This window comes from Melanaphis sacchari, unplaced genomic scaffold (assembly GCF_002803265.2).
Source record: "Melanaphis sacchari strain LSU unplaced genomic scaffold, SCAv2.0 Contig82_pilon_pilon, whole genome shotgun sequence".
In the NCBI taxonomy this organism is placed as follows: Eukaryota; Metazoa; Arthropoda; class Insecta; order Hemiptera; family Aphididae; genus Melanaphis; species Melanaphis sacchari.
The window spans coordinates 307,979-332,538 of record NW_020271585.1 but is presented as its reverse complement, the minus strand read 5'-3'; the positions used below and the strand labels follow the sequence as shown (position 1 = coordinate 332,538).

At 23.8% G+C, this 24,560-nt stretch overlaps 1 protein-coding gene across 1 annotated transcript; it reads right to left on the bottom strand.

Moving 5' to 3' along the window:
* Positions 1-20,475: 20,475 nt before the first annotated feature.
* LOC112602110 (exocyst complex component 3) lies at positions 20,476-24,559 on the bottom strand. Its single transcript, XM_025350043.1, has 3 exons — positions 24,451-24,559; positions 23,111-23,197; positions 20,476-22,856 (listed from the first exon to the last, which is right to left on the bottom strand). Exon 3 carries the CDS (start codon positions 22,829-22,831, stop codon positions 20,618-20,620), a length of 2,214 nt encoding a protein of 737 aa, XP_025205828.1. The 5' UTR covers positions 22,832-22,856; positions 23,111-23,197; positions 24,451-24,559; the 3' UTR covers positions 20,476-20,617.
* Position 24,560: the final 1 nt, after the last annotated feature.

The window sequence follows — 24,560 nt, the reverse complement described above, 5'->3', positions numbered from 1 at the left end:
TTAAATAGATGAGTGTGGACCTCCTCCGCGACGCGCCGTCAGTCATCGCCGCCGCCACCACCGATGGCGATGGCGTTCGACGGCGGCGCGATGCCTGTGGGCGCGCGGGCAGGGGCGGGAGGATTTGGCGTTTGGGTCCGACGACGACGACGCGCGACGCGGCGGATGAAACGGACGGAATGGCATAATAATAATATAATATAATATTAATAAATAATAATAATAATGCTACTTGTACGGTAGGTAGGTAATGCGCGTAACTTGCGCTCCACAGATTACGCGCACGAAAAATAATTTTTATATTATTGTTCTATATTGTTATTAAAACGACGATTTTAATTTTCGCACCCCATCGTAATAATACTAATAATAACAATAATAATAATAAAACGTGTCGGTGCCGCGTTTCGGCGAGACCGTAAACGTCAACGATATAATTAATATTGAGAATATAAATAATATAATATATTACTAATAATTGCGATATTGAATCATACCTGCAGTAGTCGATGTGAATAAAACAACACAACAGTAATAATAAGTAATAGGTAATTATAATATTTAGGAGTGTGCGCGCACGAAACGGGTTGAAGACTGGCAGCGGTGCTTCGCCGCCGTCTTCTCGAGTACCTATCTACGGCAATAATAATAATATTTTAATCTGGTTAATGGTACTTGTGCGTATGAATTTTTTTTCTATTTACCGCGGTACATAACGGGCGTGCATATAGATGTATAGCGGGTACGAGCTGTATTGTGAACGCGTTAACCGTACCTATATTTTTATACCTACCTATTCTACCTATACGTTATCCTGGGCTCACGTGTCGCGTGTTTGCTCGTAGTTAATCCAAGATAACGTTCGGTGTAATATTACGCGTTATTACTTATTATATACATTCCGCCGTTATCAATAATATACTATGCGACGGTTGTCATTATATAATATATTAGGTATATTCAAGGCTGAGCAAGTTGACTGGGTACTTTTTTTCTGCTTGTTAAGTTAAGTTTATACACAAAATGTAAGTTAAATTTATTGGTAAAAGTCGAAAGTTAAACAGAAAAATAATAACTCGACTTCCTTAAAAATCAGTTTATATTTTTTATTTTTTTTAATCAAATACCGACTTACAATCCATCACGCCAGAGATGCCAGAGAACAATTGATATAATTCGATGAAATCATATCCAGGTACATAAAAACGAAAATATTTATTAAAAAATAATACTTACTAGTTAAATCAATAAAAAATTAGGCTACCCATTAGATCCCATAAACAGAAGTTTCAATTATTTAATAAGTTAATTTATTAAGAGATCACGGCACTAACTCACGTTAAACGCCAAACTTATAGTTATCACTAATCACTTATCTAATAGTGTTAGTTATTAGTTTATTGCTGAAGAGTGATTTGAAATTAATGTGTTAATTGTGACCAGGTAAACTGTAGTTTTCTCTAGAAATTTTTATAAAGTTTTATTCATATACATTATTTTGATCTTTATTGAAATCCAAAAATAGTGCATTTAACACTTCAACAATTTATTATTTATATTTATATTATAACATTAAATAAACATAATTAACATTTACTATTATTTTTTTTTTTTTTTTTAATAAATTAATTTCCATAGGTATATTAGAAAAAAAACTTAATAAGACGAAACAATTAATTAGATGATTATTAATTGCATATCATGGATAAAATTTAATACATTAAATTAAAATTTATAAAAAAAGAAAAGTAATTTGTTATGCAACTTTGTTAAAAGTAACTAAGCTTTAATTTTTCAACTCGTTAATATTCGCCTTTATTATACTATATTAGGTACCAGTCTCTAGTCTGCAAATATTAATAATATAGTAGGTTTACAAAAGGCACAAAATTAATATTATTATTATTATTCTCATAAATTATTCTTCGTCTTATGCGAACTAATAAATGATAACATACTTCTGTGACCATTCGTTGAAATATCTTAGATCACTATAGGATTATAGATAGTATAATATACTATACACGAGGGATGGTAAACCTATGACGACGTTAACCAAATTTTAATTGCGCACAAAATATTTTTAATTCATTGTTAAATCATCCTTTAATAAAAAATAGTTGTAAAAAAAAATGTTTATTATTTATAAATAATATAGTTACTAATTTAAAATTCAAAAATTTTGAAATTCATATACATATAGAAATAAATAATAATAGTTTCTTAAACACTAAATTTATACATTTTTTTAATTCAGTTTTATGACTCCTCGATTAATCCAAAAAAAAAAAAGTTTGTAGATAAAAACATATTACTGGTACGTGAATTTTTTTTTTTTAAACTTTGATTATAGAATATTATTGTCCTTGACTTGAAAAAGGTTCGCCAGTCCTGCCTGCAAATACCATGTATCCACAATAAAATATATAATATTCCTATAACTATATATTATTATACATAACCATTGCCTAAAATTGTTTAATACGTACTTCACATTCATACGCCATACTAGATGAATATTATGTTATTCACATACCAAGTCCGTACTATACTACACATACACTAATAATTATTATTGAACTTGAGATTTTAAATTAAAATTTTTTTTTATCAATAGCATTTTAAATAATTTTTTATAGATTTCCTTTTTCAAATTCTACGAAATTTTAGATATTTTCTCGGGGGTCTATATTATAGCTATCTAGAGAGAAGTTCATCCGAGAATAAAGTAAGTTAACTGTTCTTTAATATTAATTATCAATGACTAAAAATTTTAGAAATTATCAGTAAGACAAAAATTTAACTGGAAGGGCTATTTCACATAAAAAAGAAAAAGATTTAAAACCCATTTTTAAATATTCATGGAGTTATACTTTTCCTTAATAAACTGTATCACATTAATATCTATTAAACATATGCGGTAACCATGATTATCAATTTATAGATATACTATTTAGGTAGATACTAGATATTAACAATAACGTATTATACAACACGTTCAATAAATTTTAATTTGAGACCAGTCTTATAAAGAAAATCTCTTATTTATTATATTATAATATCTAAACAAAATTTAATTTTTATAGCAAATTATTAATACGTTTGAATTTTCAAAAATATCTTGAAAATAATTATATCTAGACAGCTTATTAAGTTGCTAATAATAATTTTACTCAAAATATATTGCAAAGAGATAAAATAAAAACTTGATTTACAAAATCGTTTTAATCTCAGTAGTTATACACTATTATACTTTAAGCTAAGAAGTTTATACACATGCGTGTATATTATTTTAGATGTTGTCACATATTTTTATTTTTTTGTTTTAATATTTCAATATAAGGTAACATAACGCCAACAGTCCTTTACCTCTATTTTAAGCATATCAATATATTATTAATTAATAATTAAAACTACTTTGATCATTATATATTGTGTGTAGAATGTAAATAATATTTTACTATGAAACCACGTTTATTTAAAAAAAATATCCAAAATCACATTAAAAATAAATCAAATTACTCCTAATAAATCCTTTAAATTAACTATGAAAAAAAATATATATTTTTTATATAACGTATAGTATATATAGTGCTGTAAGTAGCATATCAAACATACATTAGCCAAACATTATAGTAAATATAAATTAATTTAAAATTTGAATAATTATCTGCGCTATATAATGTTTACCCATTTATTAAGATATTATTGCAATAATAATTTATTATCTTAACTGATAATTATAAAATATAAGCATATTTCATATTAATTTGTTCAAATCACTATTATTTATAATTTACTAATAATAAAAATTACATTTTAAAATAGGTACTTTATAATAATGTATTATATTATAATATTATGCAAGCTATATATTTTATGTGAAATGGTATAATATATGTTTATATCTATAGTTCTTGTTAAATTTTCAATAGATAAAAAATTTAAATAAAAAATAATAAATACCTGTATATAACATTACCTAACAAAAATTTGAAGCAGACAACCGCAGTATTAGAAAATTAGGATTTTCAATTTCATAATACAGGAACCAATTATTTTCACAAAGTATTGTAGTAGGTATACTTATGTATGTCTAAATATTAAATTGTTAAATAAACAGTCAAAATTATAAATTTACTCAGTACTTTAAAAAACAAACAAAATATTCAAAAACAACCAATAGATAATACGCATAGATATAATATGTTTAGTTTATTTTATTCAATTATTAATAATTAGTATTCATATTAAAACAATATTATAATTCTAAAAGTTATTTTTTTGAATTTGAAAGTAAAAAGCTTCACATAGTAAAATAAAATAAATAAAAGAAGTTAATTTTTTTAAATCTTAGATATAATATGAGAGTTTACATTTTGTGAAGTATCAATACAATAAATTTAGTTATAAAACAAATACAACCTATTTAATTTTACTAAAATATCTCGTAAACTCTTAGTTTTTTTTTTTTCATATTTATTTTATTTAGTGATTTTGTTTTATTCTATTCATGTTTATCACTTATTCAAAAGCTACCAAAAGAATATAAAATGTACTAATAGTAAATTATTTTTTAAAGTATATTTGGTATTGGAAAACTAATTTTATTGACAATTTAAAAGATTTTTCAATACCTAGTCAATAATTTAGTTGAATAATGTATACTCATTTTCATCAATATATAAATTATTTAATGTATTAAGATTATAATATTAAATAATCAACACTCGTAATTTTATTAAATCTTTATATTTTTATTATCATTAATTTATTGTAAGTATACGATTATATCAAACACTAATAAAAAATAATTTCATCAAAAACAAAAGGTATAAGTAGGTAAGTAACCGATCTACAAATTTCAGTATATAGTAAGGTTATTGTACCTTGTGAATGAAGAGTTGATCATTAGCTATAATAATATATTTGTTAAGTATGAATTAAATAACAAATTAATATATTTATATAAAAACAATTTTAAGCGAATATGAACAAGTTATAATATCATCCTATACTATTAAGTACATTTTATGGAATATTTGAATTACTATTAAAGTAATTTATTTAGCTATAAGTAAAAAGATAGAATGAATGAAATTTTGCCAAAAACATTGCATTTAAAAAATACATTGTTGTGTGTATAAAATAAAATAAGCAACGTTAAAAGTTCAAAGTGCCCACGCAATATTTTTAAATTACAACAAAATAACTAAAATCGTTCTTTATTTAAATATCTAATTTCGACAGGATATTAATTTAAACTATCTTTAGAAAAAAAATTTACTGATATTTTTTTAAATTTTTTTTTTATAATACATGATTTATCTATAAGAAATCTCGCTTTACATTTTCAAACATTTTGATCCAGCGAAAAATATTTAGTTTTGAATTTTTTATGACATCAAAGGTTTAAAATCAATTGAGTAATTGGAAATATTTTATACCATTAAATACCACTATTTTTAATTTTGTTTAAATTTCATTATTTTTTTGATTTATCCAAAAAACGCTTAAGTGAAAAAAAACCTCTAATAATTTATAAGTTTATATTTGTAAACAAATTATATTTCATACTTGTATTTTAAAAATACTTTTTAGTTATAAGTTGCTATACGGCGACAAATTGATGTTTATGTTTATACTATAGTTGTTTTCAACTTGTGACATTTTGATAAAGGACTGACGTTACTGGACATCATAGAAAGTAATAATAGTAATTAGTAATTAGTGATAGTTCAGAGATATAAAGTTACTCTTTTCGTGCCTTTGTGGTTATAATTTTAGACTTCTAGATGTCACTAAATTTTGAATATGTTTAACTTATTTTATTGCTATATATTATTTTAAAGTAATATAATTAGTATCCTATTTATAGAAGTATAAATTGAATTTCTAGATATTTCTTAAAAAAAATACATTACATTAAAATTTTTCATAAATGTGAAAATAATGATTAACTATTAAATATAAATGTAATTAAAATACCTTTGTGATTCTTCATTCTAAAATAATCGAACGATTTAATATATACAGCTAGTGACTAGTATACATTTAGTTTATTTTATATTTAAAGATGATTTCAGTAAAACAATTATTGTTTAATGATTATTATTAGCAATCAGTGGCAAATTAGGTCTATCTGGATCATGGTATATACTTATCACTTATGTTTCTGGTTTTGTTCAAATGTATAAAATATACTAAAACTAGATTTTGGGTTACAATATTAATATAGTATTATTAAGCATTAGTAGTGACTAGTGACTCATTTCAATAAAAAAGTGAGTTTAATATTAAGTAATATATCTATAATTATGGTAAAAATATGGAGATTTTTTTTAATATTTTATTTAAGTAAAAAAATTTTATTTCTCGGAGTCTATTTATTTTTAATTTTTTGTAATATAGACTATTTCATACAGTCATGACAAATTGTTATCTAATGACTAAAACATTCTATATTTGTGGTATTTTATCCAGCCAAATTCGCACCTTACCCAATTAATACTATTGTCAGCATTCTGCAAAAATAAAAACAAAATAAAGTTCCAAACATGGTTTATGTGATTTATATGATTAATTGTAACCTGAAATATTTTTTTAATCATTCAAAACTAAATAAAATAATTTATAATGTATTTAATTTGTAGTTGATTCAATCTAAATCATTAAATACCTTTGGAAATATTTTAGTAAATTAAAAAAATATTAATTTATTTGAAAATAAAATATTCAATGCAAGATTCTATACAGATTGTACATTGGAAACAAATTTTGTTACTTAATGATAATAGTTAGATCCGTTTTTCGTTTTTATTAATTATTAAATAACTTTAATAACAAAAACTATACATTTTCTTACTATTTGTTTTTCTTTAAACATAATATATTATAACCATTATTTATATACAATAAAAAAAAAGATGGTCAAGTGAGTACTATCCTGCTATACAATAGTTGTTGAATAAGTAACTGAAATATATATGCTAAATTTGAATTCAATGATATTGAATTAGCGTATATTTCTAAGTATATTTTATGATAAGTTTCTTGACTTAGCTATTTATGCTATTTATTTTTTCTATTATTTATTAATATTTGTAAGATTCTTCATAAATATTTCATATTTTAATTAAAAATATAATATGATACAGTTATAATACCTCGAAATGAAATGACGAAAAAACACGTATGATATATATTTCAATACAATGTTTTATATTTTATTTACTTTGTCAATTGGCTTAAAAAATGTTAACAATCGTTTATCAAACCAACCAATTCCATTACTCTGAAGAGGGCGTAATAAATAACGAACGCAGAACTTTTGAACCCCCTCCTTTACCCACTCCACAATAAGGATACTTTTAGTCACACGCGGTAGATGTCAGGGACAGGAATATATATGATAACCATCACTCCTGTCTACCAGTACAATTATACGGGTCAGTACACGTGGACCAACATCCGGACACCGTAAAATCGAAACTATCGGCCAGGACACTTCGCTCAAAATTTCAAAAGCCTATCCAGCTAATTCCGGATTCGCTATGAACACATGGCCAAAAAAACCTTAGCCAATTCAATAATGAATTAGAAGGTAACAAACCGACGATGTCAGCAAGACAGAAGCCGCTCACAATACGGTCACCCTCAAAATCAGCAACAAAAACGGACCCTGCACATATACAATCTCACAATAATTCAAAATATTGTATTTAATATATCTATAGTTAGTTGATAAACAATTGTATAATTGTCACAACTAAAAATTAACTAGTCGGTCGATCTTAAAAACAGCGCTTATGTTGCTAGGCCTTATGTTTGGAGAGGAAGGAATCAGATATTAAGAATATAGCCGATCATACAAACGAGGTCGGTATCAGTATTATAGCTAGTACTCACCGTATCGCAAGTAACTAGTCTTTAAGGTACTCAGACTTATGGTGACGGTGTCGTTTGGTATTATGTTGACCTACTATTTATTATGATATAGTTGTTATCGCTGCTCGTTGTATTTCCTCTTACACATGCTGGTCGTAAAAGATTGTACACATAGAACATTTGTTGTTGTGGCTTGTTTTGAGAGTGGACAATTATTCTTGTCTCCTCAATCACGTGGTATACCTATTGATGTCATTGACATATGTTACCCTGCGATCCATTGCAGTACGGACTTAGGCCCCTTTAGCTATGTGTTTATGGTAGATTAGGAATAAGTAAAATAGACTGACGACTTTTGAAGTGTTTAAGTTATAAGAAATAACTTATTTTTACCACAGTCTACAAATATCTTTTGTAGTGTAGGTAGAAGTTTATGGAGTAATTCAAAAGTTTCAAGTCCTGTTTATGCCCTTTCCAGAATAATATAATACTAGCTGGTTTAAAAATTATAATGTATAAAAATTAAAGATAATAAAACTTCCTAAAATAAATATTATACAGATAAAACAATTTAAAAATAATAACCTTTAAATTTGGTCAATATCGATGCATCGTAAGAGGATTTTTTTTTTTTGTCAATATATTTACTTCTTAAAACAATTGTATATATTTTCTCTCAGTTCATCAAAAAATATAAGATAGTTTATTTGAGTAATGTTTATAAAAATTGTCGAATAGGTTTAATATTTTATGATATTGTTTTCATTTATTAGTTTCGATCTTTCACATTATTTTGCCTGTCTTCAGCAACTATATTAATAAAATAAAATGAAAAAACTTAACTGTTTGTAATATCGATTTTTAACTATAAAATAATAATATGTGTATAAACATTTCCGTTTTTCATAATGTTTTTATTCCCTTACTCTTGCCAAGTCCTTTATTTGAAAGTACAAAGCTGTATATTATCATTAAGGATTATTAATAAGGATATGCTAATATTCGAAAGTGTAATGCCTTGATATCTATAGATCAAAAATTTGAAATACTTATTTCTGTTACGTATTTAAATCTTATGTATCCCATTTTACCCTAACTATATTTAAACAGCATATTGTACTCAGTACTTGAATAATAAAAAAAAAAAACGTAATATATTGATACCGAATTAAGTTTATAATTAAACACTCAAACATTTTAAGCTTTAAAATTTCTGCAAGATTAGAAATTATAAGCTATTTTTAAGTTTACTAGTTAGGCTGGTACCAAAATGAATATTATTTTTAAATCAAATTAATATAGAAATATGTTTATTGTGATCAACAGGTTGCTATACAAAAATGTTTGTTAAGTTGAATAAAAAGGTTATACAAATATTTAAAGCACACCTTAATTTAAAAAAAAAAATTTTCAAATTAACAAATTGGTTAATAGTAAAAACACTATAATAATTTTATTATTATGTTGTATTTAATTATCATAACATTAAGTCAAATTTTCTTGAACACAATGTAACTTTTACCATCTCTAGTTTAATGTCCTGATGAATTTACATCATTTCTAAACCATTCAACCGAATTTAATCATGTGTGATGAGTGATGACTACGATAACCACATATTATACACTATAAATGCACTATAGAACTAAATGGAATATTTTTATTTATCTTTTTGATAATTATAAATTAAATATTAACACCTATACATTATTGTGCTATAATTTAAAATGTATGTATAAAAAAGATTTTACAAGATTTCAACTAAGCCAAAAATTTAAAATTTTGTGTTACATTTGGTTACAAAACAATTACAAAATGATTTAAAAATTTCAAATAAAAAAACAACACCAGGATACTATAAAGGTGACTTCATCTTATCGTTATGTATTTAAAATTTTAATTATGAACTTATTAGTAAATTACTAAAAAGTTATGGTAGTTAAATTATATAAAAAAAAAATGGTGAAATCTTATAAAAGCTTTGTATAAAAAATTAAAACTTAAATTGAGGTAATGTACCTAAAAGATCCATTAATTCAATACTGGCGTATGACTTTACAGGGTACATAAACCTACATGTAATATAACACAAAATAGGATATTAAAAACATCGTCTTACTTGCATTACCAATATACATTAATATGATCAACAACTTAGATGGTAGTCGCTATACCGCGTTAAGCCTAGTTTGAATTTCTGAATGTACATGGTATACGAATTTATAGACCCTCATTATAGAAAAATTCACGGACAGACGCGTTCAGAAAGTTGTTGCTAAAATATCTACCAGTGAAATTAGGTGAGTTTTCAAACCCGAATGGATTATATTATAGATCTTAATGTACAATAAGTATGAAGTATACAAAAGATGCATGGGGATAACCATGATATTATCCATCGGTCAGCCCTACTAGTATACAATCTTCGCTGTCGTTTTCTGAATCCGTCTACGCTTTTGGTTTTTGATTACATAGTTTTTCGAATTTTTATGAGTGTGTTTAAATGTATAATATATTAATACGAAATAATAGTTTTCAGTAGTGCAGCGAAATTTCAAATTTGAATCTACAATTAGCCATTATCATAGCATATTTTGCAAGATAGTATTTTATTATGTATTTATATAAAGTTGTGTAATGATGAAACAAGTTTAAATCATCTCCAGGCTTGGACGATGACATATTCTCTGAAGTTTATGTACCAGACGTGACGTCTAAGTAAGACGTATAAAATGTCAAAATGTCAAAGTCGTTCGTTAGTCACTTATATAATATATTATTTAGATACAGATTGCTTGTGGGAAAAACAATATAATATGTATATAAATATGTTTCTAAAACTATTATTTCAAAATTATAATTTATTATATTTACATTATTATAGTCAATATAATAGTTATATACATAATATCAATAGGGTGAAAAATTATGAACACATGAATACTATATAGTAAAATTTAAATAACTACATAACAATTAACAACTTATAGCCTGTGTGAAATTGCATACTTAAATAAATATGTAAGATGTATATAATGTTAAGATATTTAAGAGATTTTTTAAGTATCTTTACAATATTATAAATTATTATCAGTTTGTTTATAAATTATTATTAATTAGTTAACCGTATTAAAAAATATTTTTATTATATACTTTATATTTATTACTAAACAAAATTTTTAAAAAAAACATATAATTTTACTATTTTTATCGTTTTATTTTTAAAACGTGCAAAAATATAATTTGTTTATTTTAATATAACTGAAACATTTAACGTTTTTCATTAAGATTCGATAAGTTAAGTGTTAAAAAAATTAAAAAACCAAAAACTCATTAATTACACAATAATAGATAAGTACCTATAATATTGAATATTATTTTTAATAAAAATATTAATTATTAATTTAAATGAAAAATGCTATCTAGATCCTAGACCATCCAAAAATAAATAGATCTTTTCTTCAAAGCTTCAGCATATCAGCAAAGAAGAATAATATTTTCCCTTGTTATTGTTTTATAACATTTTTATATTATAAAATATAATATTTATTCAATGTAGCAAATATCAATATATATTTTACTATTTTTCTCAAATTAAGTCAACTAAAGTAAAATCTTTTAATTTAAAGAAAAAAAATTCAAAATTCAATGTTAATTTTGCTTAAAAAAATATTAGCACTAATACATATTTAAGACACAAAAAATACCTACGTAAAATAATTGAATACATTTAAAGTACGTACACATAATAAAAGTAAAACGTGGACAATTTTTTAATATGCATAAAAATTATAAAAAATTCAGAAAAATGTGATTTCTTCAAAGACCTACGAAATATAAAAAAATATACATTTCTAATTTTCATATTAAACTAATCATTGTATAGAATATACCTACATTTTATAGCTTGGACTACTGATTTAATAGTAATAAATCAAAAATATAGTATTACACATATTATGCATAAACTAAAATATGCAACTTCTACAACTTCCTAGTTGTAGTGAATAGTGATGACTGTGTCAAATGATTAATGGATAACAGTGATGTCGTTCTAAAGTAAAAAATTCTTTTTCAAAAATTTATAAGGCTGTAAATATTTAAAAATGCACATAATTAATAAGTTATAAATGTTAATAAATTTAAATCTTACTAGACTAATTTAAGGTAGTAGGTACAAGCAATAAAGTAACCATATATTAAATATATAAAAAAATTGATTTTCAAAACTTAAAAACAAATTTTTTAATAATTTTTATGTTTTTAAAGATATTTTTGAAATGATATAATTTTCTGTTATATAAAATGTGTTTTTTTAAAGAGTTACAGTTGTGTGGGTTCATATAACGCTCTAAAATACGCCAATAAAATATGTTATGGGTCTGTCGCTGACAATTATTTTTTTTTACTTTATTATACAAAGAAATTTATAACTTTGTAGGTTTCAAAAATATTCAATATAAAACTAAAAATATTGTTTTTATTCGTTTCATGTACATATAATATAACATTATGACAATTTTATTACTGAATTAAAATGGCACAAGGGGACAATGATGCTAAAAAAAAACAATCTAGTTTTAAATACTGGACAAATGGTTACACTATAATTTAATATATCTCTCGAACAACGTGGAACTCAATTCATCCTAAAAGGATTTTTGGGACTAAGATCATATATTATGTGATAAGTTTGATAAATATATTTTTTCGACACAAAATTTTCAAAAAACCATTCTTTAGATCAGTCAAGGTAAGTCAATGATTAGAGTTCTATACTTAATTTTAGGTTAGTTTAACTATATTAAGTATTTTCAATGATGTAAATTATATAATATTGTATAATACAAACATGTTATACGTCATGTATAAAAAAAAAATAAAATACAAATTGTATAATATATAAAACAAAAAAAGTGGCTTGGCGTGGCGCGTTGTCTGCTACCAGTCACGGAATGCGACTGAGAGTAAGTAACGGCCACAGCTACTAATTCCCGGATGGGTGACCACTCGGGATCATAGTGGTTAAAAACCTTGCCACGCATACACGTGTTTGCTATCAACCGTAACAATCGTAAAAATACAACCTACCGTACCAACCTTACCCCTTACCATAATTCATAACCCCTACAAACAGCTAATAGCCCTAGTTGCCGGGCTTAAGTTCAATAAAAAAAAAAAAACAACAAAAAAACAAAAAAAAAATAGTAAAAAATGATATGCTGATAGTGAAGATAAATTATTTTTTTATGTTTTGTGTTAAAAACATATATTAATTAGAACTAAGTGCTTGGGGTCTAGACTTTTTAGTTATGTAGCTGCAGTAAATACTCAAAAATTAAAAAAACTGCTTACTAATTATTAAAGTCACTACAAATATTAAAACCTTATGTTCAAAACTTAAAAACAATAAACTTTTATGTTTTTACAATGTACCTACCAGAAAATAGGAGAAATTTAGAGTACACCGATTGATGGTTTAATCATAGCGATAATATCCTCCTAAAAAAAATATATTGTAATCATGAACATATTAATCGATATTATAGATTTAACTTATTAGTTGAATTTTGACCCCACGACTTCAACTATCAATTTTTTAGTTTTAATAATATAAAGGTAGCTAAAATTCAATCAATATTATACACCTATTTAGCTATTTGTTGGCATTTTGTTTTACATTTATTCTACTTTACAATTATTTAATGTTATCCAGGAATAAATAAAGGCCGGAACTAATACGTTTAAATTGAACCTAATGAAAAATCAAGTACATTTTCTTCGAATTTGATACCGCTAAACTGAAATAATGTGACAAGTGGTTGCTACGTTTTTTTTTTTTTTTTAATAAAACACTTTATCACTGTGTATATGTGTTTTTATATATACTGTGAAATGTATAAAAAACAATGTTTGAATGTATATGTCCTAATAATTTTAAATGCAATTTATTTATTTATTATCACAACGATTCGAACTCATTAAATACAAAATATAAATAAAATATAAGTAAACAATAATACAACGATAAACTAAAGACAAATAATTTAAAATGTTCCTCCAATATCTAGATAGGTAATGAGTGTACAATTAATTACTGCAATAATCATTAAAACTATTCTAAAAATATTCGAAAAAATTAAATAAAAAAAAAAAGGTCATACCATATTATTCGAAAAGATGTGATTGAAATTATAAGCATAATTTTATTAATCGTTAATTTTGAAAACATATTTTAAATAAATCATATTATTTAATTATTATCTTCTATTTCGATATTTAAAACATTGTAAAAAATAAAATATTATTTTTAAAGTACTAAAACAATAAAATAAAAATATTAGTACCTAAATTTAAATTAAATAAAAATCTCGTATATAATTTTTAAATATGTATTTTTTAAATCTACTGGGGTAAGCGTAATATAATACTAACGTAATATAAATGAACTTACATTACTTATTATTTATTATAAATATATTTTATATTTTATTTGAATCGCTGTCAAAGTAACATATTTTACTGTTAATGATACGGTAAATTTCAAAAAACATAAAAATATACGTTAAAAGTTGCATTTCTAATGAATAATATTTTTAAATAAAACAATAAATTAAAAATGTATTTTAATAACAAGATAACTAAAATCGTTATTCATTGTTTAAATATTTGATTTTCTCCAAATTAGAACTTAAATGTGTATAGCAAAAAATATTATTATAAGAAGATACCTTTTTATACATTTTAAAATCTTAGATTATTAATACTAAATATTTTTTATGAATTTTTATTTACAAAATTCAATGAACATTTTCATGGTTTTTATCCAGCAAAGTTTTTTTCAACATGAATAGAAAAAAAATACATATAAATGTTGATAAAAAAAACTTTGCTGGATCAAAATTGTAAAAATATTTATAGCATTTTGTAAATAAAAATTTAAAAGAAAATACATTTAATGGTTTAAAAATAGTCAAAGTATTAAATATTTAAATATTTAGTGAGAATTACAAGATTAAAAAAAATACAGTATCTATAATTTACCCTAAAAAGTGATAACAGTGCATCATAAAATCAATATGTTCATCGTTCTGCTAAAGAGCTAAAATAAAAATAATTACAATTTTTAAATTTAATCATAAACATTTATGTATACATGCTTATAAATTTATAATCATTCATAATAATTATTGACGATCGCTTTACAAATGTCAAGAATAATGTTTTAAAACTCAATGCTTAAACATCATAATATACCATATGAGTTTATTTTTTATACATACAACCTATTAGCTAAAATTATCTTAAAATTAACTTACTCAAAAATAATAAAATTTTATATTTTCCTCTGACATTTCTAAGGTTATAATTCATAAATACAAAAGTCAGTTTAATATAATAGTCAATTAATCCAGGCATATTAATACATAATATAATTTATGTCATATCATCTTGATTAAATTTTAGTTGTTATAAACTTTTAAAAATAATAATATTTAAATTATTTGAAATGTAATCATAAAATAATTTTAGTTTATTTAAGGGTCCTAGGTCCTTGGACTTTCTACAGCTAGGAACAAAAACATACATAATAAGTTTCATCGATGTGTGTGCGATTGCGTGAAACGAAAATAAATATGAAAACAGATTTGAATTCTTACTTAAGTCTTCTTTGTACATTATAGCATCTTGTTTTCAATTTTGTTTTATACGAGTATTTTATAAACTACTTTATAGAATAGTAAAAATACAAATTGTGAAGTAAAATTTCATTTTCAAAAATGTGAAAAATATATAACACAGATAATGTTAAATTTTATAATCGGTTTTAAACATTTATAATAAATCATTTTTTTAATTGCACTACTAATAATAGCAAAAGCTTTTAAAGTACATATAATTTAATTTAAGGGATTTTAATAGATAATTTCACTATAACTTATAGATGTGTAGTGTGACAAGTGTGCTCAAATAATCCATAAAATCCATATAATCCGTTTAATCCGTAGCATCTCTGTGATGGTTTTCTGGTTATATCATCTTATTGCTTTCTCCTTAATAAAATATCTCTATACAGAATCCCCTTTGTTCGTAATTATTATTTTATAATATTTTGTGTAAATTAAACTGGTGTTGCTATACAGAGAAAAAACGTTTCAATGATTGTAATCACCAATTTTTTCGATACAAAATAACATAAATTTTAGTATAGATAAGAGCATAAGACAGTATTTTCCATCGTCACCAAGTCATGCAAGTGTAAACAAATTTAAGCTAAGAACTCTTTTTAAGAGGTTCAATATTTAGATAAAGTATAATAACTGTTAAAAGTTCTTTGATTTTTAAATTTTAAAATCAAATTTAAAGAGAAGATAAGAATTGAATGTGAAAAAGTGATCGATCTCAAGTAAACTTCACGATGAAGTTTTTGATTTCACTTAGGTACTATTAGCATACATAGCATTAAATATTTATTACAATATAAAAAATAAATTACAACAAATTTTTGATAAAAATATATTATTAATAATTACATTAACATTTAATTATAAATAGGTACATAATCTTTTTTTCCAAATCTGTCATATTTTTGCCAATTGCATTAACCTATTTATCAAATATTATTTCTAAAATTATAATAATTGAATTTATCATAAATGTTACTCAAAAACAACTTTCTTACATCTTTTAAATTCTTTTTTTTTTTTTTATAAATATAATTAATTTTCAAAATTTAAAAATAAAATTTTTGAAGATTTTAAAGTTTAATTTCAAAATAGTAAACAAGTACGACAAGTACGTAGTGTTATAGAAAAATACTTGACAAATCCAAATATGTCTTCAAAAATTGTATTCAATTATTTCTATAGAATAGCTAGTAAAATTGACATAACCCGACCAGCATCAAGTTTTCTGGATTTAGTATCTGATATTTCCAATTATAGAAGTAATATATTATTTAACCCGTCATCACAAAAATAAAATTAAGAACTTACCTTTATGTTTTATCCTTTGAGTCTGGTCTTTGACATTTCGCTGACATCAAATTATACATCAAATTTACAAGACAAAAGAAAATATATTCAGAGTATTATCATTACATCCTTTTGAAATATCTACTTAATTATTTATTTTGTACTTAGTGTTTGATCTTTTCGTAATTCTTGAGTTAAGAGTTTACACATGCAATAGTCCGGTTTTTGTTTATACCTTAGCATAAACTTAAAATGGATAAAGACGTAGGATTTAATGTTTAAAGGTAAATAATTCATAAACAAAATTATTAAAATATCAAACATTTAAAATAAATTGTCATAAATAATTTAACATCTAGGGTAGTTCATAGAATATTATATTTATAGTATTATAGAGATGTAAGATTAGCTTACACAATTTAATAATAACATAATACCTACCTATTACATAAAATTTAATTTAATTTTCTGTAGAGGCACTAATCTTAATTTTATTTCAAGAATTTAATATGACAAAAAACCTTTAGAAGTTTCTCTCCATTATGATTATAAAAAATAATATAATACCCATTCTACTCATTAATCATTATAGCTAGTAGTATAATATTTATAATTTATATAACTACGTAAATATAAATATGTTGTCAAACTTTAACTGTATTTATCACAAAATAATATGGTACTACAAATGTATAAAAATAAATATTAGTTAGAAGTTAATTTTTAAAAATATTTTGCTGAGTAAATGGCTTTAAATTTAAAAACAATAGACGCATTAAATTATACCAAACATATATGATATTTTTAAACCTACTAGTATTTGAACGGTTGATACATAGAATAGATTTTACACACTCAATATTTATACATTTTTTTTAGGAAATTCATTTATTTGATAATTTAACTGATGATTTAGATTCATTTAGAGAGTAAAACAATCAAAATCGACTAAAACTCAAGTTATAATATGAATTTAAAATTGTAAGTAGGTATACTCTTATGTTTAAAGACATGCTTGAAGTCGAAGATTTAAGTATTACACACTTTTTAATTCATACACTTTAGATAGGTATCCCTCGAGGGTTTAATAATTAACATTTGAATCGTGTACCCAAGAACAGTGAGTACACCTACACATTTATATTTATATAGGTAATATGTTAACGATAATGTAGTCTTTAAGTAGCCATGTACACATCTTATTTTCAATTCTCAAAGGATATCAAATGTGAGTGATAAAGTATTTATTAATAAATACACTATACACATATTATATAAAATACACATATATGCATATTATTATAATATCATATTATATATAAATTTAATGGAACCGATATAAAAATATTTATGAAAAAAATAAATATATAATAAATATTTATTAGTTATATTATAAACTTTTCAAGTATAATACATTATATACAATTTGAATAAATTGGAAGCAAACGTTGATGTATTTATGGAGTGTCTAATATCTGTCTAATTATTTATTTAAATATTACTACATAGGTTCTTGGTAATTTTATCCATGGCTGTATTTATGTACATAACCGTCCACTAGTTAAAACCTATATTAGCTATATTCATATTGATCATATGTCAAAATTAAAGTACGATTTTTTATATTGTTTTAAAATTCACAAGCTAAAAACTTATAATTAATTACTTAATGAGAAATTGTCGCTTTAATATTCAATACATTTCAAATTCTCCAAAAATATGCAAAATAATATGCAGAAATATGAAAAAAAAATTTTCCCCATAAATTCAAATTATTATAATTCGTAAAGATAACTAACAAAAATCCAAAAAAGTGAAAAGGAAAAAAAATGATTTTATAAAAATCTGCGCTCCTGTAGTCTCGTCTCAAGATTATAAGTTATCAAATAAATTGAAAATGTAATAAAAATAAGTAATTCAACTTTTGAAACATCTGCTTTGAAAATTAGAATCAATCATTAAAATACTACCTAATTAGAAACAAATATATATTAATTTTAAACTTATACAAAATACCCAAAAAGTAAAAAAAAATTATGGCTATTAATATATGATATGATTATCTTTTAATTGTTACTTTAAAACTTTAAGTTACAAAATAGTTTTATTTAGAGAACAAAAATAATCAGGCATTGCTGATAAGTATACAAATGTAAAGTTGAATTAATAAATAAATAGAATTTTCTATTATGATTATCTATAAAATATAAATTTAATTTTTTTTAATTTACTGAAAAATCGGCTGATAACAATTATAATAAGTAATAGAAAAACTATAGTTTACAAGTTATAGTTGATTTTATGTCGTTTATTTATCAAAAATTACTATTTTTAAATATTTTCTTCTTATTCAACCACTTAAAAATATTATATTTTCATACTGTATCCTAACATTTAGTAGTTTAGTACCTACTACTACCTACTAATTCTGAGAAAAATAAACCATTTCTCCGCTATATACTGTAAATAAAATTAGACTGTTCCTTTTTTTTTTTCCATAAATACCTACAATATTTTAACTATACTCTCTATTTCAATAAAATGTATTATCACTGTCATTAGTCATCACTAATAATTTTGTTGTTATTTATGGCGGATTCCCATAAATTTGTTAACAAGGTAAATAATTCATTAAATAAAATATATGATAATTGCCTACCAAAAAAAAATTTTGAAAAAAATATAATCAGTTGATGTAAATGTATTGTTTATAGTTTTAAATAATTATTTATAATATATATATTATTAAAAAAAAAAAAAAGTAAAATTATAAAAATGAAAATTGACAATTTGTTCAATGATATTATAATACCTGTAGTAATAAATTATAGTACACATAACAATATATTAAGTCAATAGTAACTTGAAAGTATTTGGATATTATTATACTTAAAATGAAAAATTTAACTAAAACCATAGGTACAAAATGATTACACACTTGTATAATAAGAATTAAATATTATTATTAACTTTATTGAAAAAACAATGTATATATAAAATTTTATAGTAACATAGGTACAATAAAATTCAGACAACTTAATATTATCATCTAATACAAGGGTCTTCAAACTTTTTAATATCGCAACCCACTTAGTTGTGACTTATGTTTTATAAATATTACCTAATTTTTTTACTATGCGTTTACAAACAGACTAAACAGACTTTTAATTCATGTAGTAATGTAATAATAACTATTATTATTATTGTCTTTACTTTGTACTACTAATGAAACATATTTATATTATTTATTTATATTTATTAACGGGCGAGCCCTTTACAGCAAATTAGCACAAAACAATAATAATTAAGATACATATAAAAGTTTAACATGATAATAATTCAATAAAAGTAATTATAACAATACTATAAAAACTTCAATATTAAAATAAATTATTATTATTATTATTATTATTATTAATCAATACATGTACAAATTTACTTAATTTTGAAACTCAAAAAATCCACTGGTTGAAAATGGACTTAAAACTTTATAAAATAAATAACCTATATTTAAGAAATAATAAACAAATTCTAAAATATTTTTTTATTGATAAAGTAAACTTAAAATATAAAAATATATGAATAAATATTATTTTAAATATTTTAAGGTAGTATTATTGTATTGCTCACCACATTAGGAACGGTATATTGATTGCAAATGATATACATATACATAATCTATTTAAATAGTATTATTTATATAATTCTTGAACTATAATTACTTAAACTGTAAAAATTTGATGATTATTTTTACACTATAAATGGATTTGCTGGAATATACTTTTGGTTAATGTGGTGCCTGCAAGCTCCTTATTGCCTTGGATTGCATACTGCACTTTTTCACGTATTTCTGATCTACTTAAATCACCTCTTAAACCTAATAATCTTGTCATTTGGTCTTCGGTAATATCTGGATACATCTTTACAAGTGTGTGCAAGTCCAATGATAATATTTCAGAATCTTCGCTCTTTAATACTTCAGATAATTTTACAACAGCATCAAAAGGAGAATCTTTATCACGTGTCACTAAAGGTGCCACACGCATAAAAAACGATTTCAATTGATCTACTTCATTTGTCATTTTATCTGCTGCTGATCTACGCTCTTCGTATGTTTTGAAATTTAATTTTTTTTGCAGAATAGCCATTATGTATCGTCGCACTATTATATCTTCAGCTTCTAATATTATATACTCTAAATTTTTGGGTTTTAGATGAGTATAATCTTGAAAATAATCTTCTAATGTCACACAAATTGTTTCAATAGATATAAAGCTGGTAAGCCATTTAGTAGTTATCAAGTCTTGAAAATGGGAGTCAAGATCAAGGAAGGCTTCTTCTAAAAGAAATTGCGCTGCCTCATCCCTGAGGTTTTGGAAGGTCTTAATTAATTTTTCATAGGCACTACTTGACTGATCTTTAAAATCACTACTCCAATAGTGCTGCTTCATTTCTAATGCTAATTCAATAAACTGTAAGCAATTATTGAGCACAGTAATTATGCAGTGTGTAAAAAATGGTACTTTGCTTCTATCCTCAAAGTGCTTTTTCTTGAACTCTATAACAGCCTCTTTATAAGATAAACCATATAGACTGACACTATCTACACTCAATAATAAAGCTTTGTGTGTTAAATGCTGGCTTATAGTTTTTGTGACTTGCAAATTTTGATCGATCATCTGAAATATAATAACTGGAGCAGCTGTATGAAAACATCCATCTGGGCCAACCTCAGGTGAAGCACCTGCATACCAATCATTTTTTTCAGTATCCAATGTTTTTAACATCCATTCTTTATAATTAGCTTTAATGTATTCTAAATATTTTGATTGTAAATCAAAAATAATTGATGATTTTAGTAACGGACCAACTTTACCAATGTCTATATTCAATTCAGGATGTAACATTAACTCTTTACCAGGATAAGTGTTAGTTACCCATGAAATAATTGTAACATATTCATTGCCTTCTAATCCATCTGATATTATATCATTTAAATTAGCTGAGAGACTAGAATGATACATAAAAACAAATTTATCAAAAATATCATATTGTGGTGGAAAACATGGCACACAGAGAGTTTTAACCACTCGTAAATCCTCAAGAATTAATTGCCGACAAAGTTCTAAATATGTTACAAGCCACATTTTATTATCAGATCGTTCATTCACTTGAGTACCTTCTATTCGTTGATCAACTGACTTTTGAAGCACATCAAACGCCATTTCTTTCCATTTTTTTGGACGACTAGGAGGCATAAATCCAGATTGTTTATGACGCTGTAATGCAAATATATCAGCACGCTCTTCTCGTTCTATAATTCTCAGAACAGTAACAATTACCATAGGTTCTTTCCTAACAGTATTTAGTGTTCTGCTCAATACTAATTTTATTTGTTTTTTTAACATATCGGACATAACTTCAACATCTTCAAAATATGCTTTAAGTAGTATTTTATCACTTGGTGCTTGATTAGGCAGTTTATGCACTTCAAATAAAAGATCATCTCTAGAGTTTTCAAGGTCTATTAAACATTGATGAGCGTGTAAAAACTTTCCATCATTGATCCACTGTTTAGTTTTTTCAATGCTCTCGGGTACAGTGAATAGGTGCTTCATATTTTCATTAGCTGTCAAGTACTGAGAATGTTGCATTTGCTTGGTGCGTACATCTTGCAACTTGTATCCAAGAGATGGTAAATTTATAAATGAACGTTTTGTTTGACTGAGATATATCTTTACTTTGCTTATGTCATCCAGAGCATCTTTCAGTTGTTCCATCCCAATTGTAACCCCATCTAATTGACTTTGCATGGCTGTTTTTAACATTGCTTCGGTAGAAGTTTTTTTACGTGATATTCGGTTCTTTAGTTGTTCAACTTTTTCCAATTGTCCTGGTTTTTTTAGCATATTTGTAAAGTATTTTGTTGCTGCCAACTTAGCATCATTACCCAACTGATCAATGTCCATATTTACAATTCAATACACCAAATCTCTGAAATAAAAATAACATAAATTAAATAAATATTTATTTTTGAACTTTAATTTAATTTATATAGATACATGAGTTATAAATTATAATAAAATATTGAATATTGGTTGCAATTAGGATAACATAATTCTATGATTTACAAATAGGAGTATGATGGTAAATGGAAAAGTAAATAGTACAGTTTTATACTGAAAAAGTAGACAAGTGTAAACATAAATACATTTTAAATGTAAAAAGGTAGATATTTAACAACTTACAATAATATATCGGAGTAACAAAATAGGAAGCACGTACAATATGCTATTTACTGCTCGTTTGGTAATATAGTATGGCTTTAGTACTACCTGAAAAAATATAGTAATCAATCAAAATCTGCTAATCAAAACAAATTTCATAATAAAATATTTAATATACTTTATAATTTTGTGACTAGAATTAGGTTAATTACAAAAAAATAAAATAAAATTAGTCTGTTAGTCTATGTTTGTAGGTTTTGTAGATTAAATGTTATTTAACTGAGGTTATTTGTATAAAAATGTCTTAATTATTAATAAAAATGTTTTAACTATAAGCTATTTTTATCAACATATCATTCAAAATGAAGAGATATGTGGATATTTTTTAAAATCATGTGATTTATTACTAAAAAAAACAATCATGTACTAAAATGTAAAAAAAAAAATTCTTAAAAATAGTAAAAAGGAAGATGTAAATAGTTTAAAAAAAAAGAATATATTTGCAATGTAATAAAAAAGTGCCAAATATTTTACTAGATACGATACACACAAAAGTAAACATATTTCATTTTTAAGGATATATTATACAAATGTTAAGTGCAATAGTGATTTAAACTTATTAAATATACTGTAAAACTTGCCTTGTAGTTGGTCTATCAAATAAATGTAAGAATTATAAATGCATAATTAAATAATTTACACATTATAAATGAAAAAATTAACAAAGTAGAAATGTTACAATATAAAAGTAAGATAATTTTTGTTTGTGGATGTAACAACAATAAAACCAACATGAAATTATGGTAGATAAAATATTAACAATAGATAGCATACTATACAAGTACCAAAAGTAGGTAGTTTAGTAAAAAGAAAATTATTTTAAAAGTCTGCAATTTGTAGGTATTACTTACTAAATGTAATATAATAATTGGATACAAAAATATAACCACAAATCAATTAAATACCTACGTAAAATAATTTATCTAATTGCATAATAGTAACAATAGTATCAGAAAAACTTAATCCCTGTGCAATACTGCATCAGACAGAACTATAGAATCATAATAACAATTTTTAAACTAACAAAAAAAATAAATATATAATGATTGACAGTTATCAAGTGTTTGATGTAAGAACAATTTGGCATAAAATAAAACAATTGATAAGTTGATAGTTTATGAAATTATCATTTTTACTTGAATAGGTTAATAAATTAAAATTTTAAAATAGATAGTTATGTGATATCAATATAATTTACAAAAACTTCACAAATAAATCTATCCAGTCCATACATCGGTATTATATTAGAAAATAAAATGAACAAGTACATGATTAAAAAATAAAAAAAAAGTTTTCCATACCTTTTGCTAATCTTAGCTAACGTATACAAACTGGATTGTAAATATTCAAAACAAAATTGAAATCGAATTTCACATAATTTAAATAAAATTAATTACTATTAATTTACAAT

Coding starts and splice junctions, on each gene's coding strand:
- LOC112602110 (XM_025350043.1), bottom strand. CDS start 22,831: ATGGACATTGATCAGTTGGGTAATGATGCTAAGTTGGCAGCAACAAAA.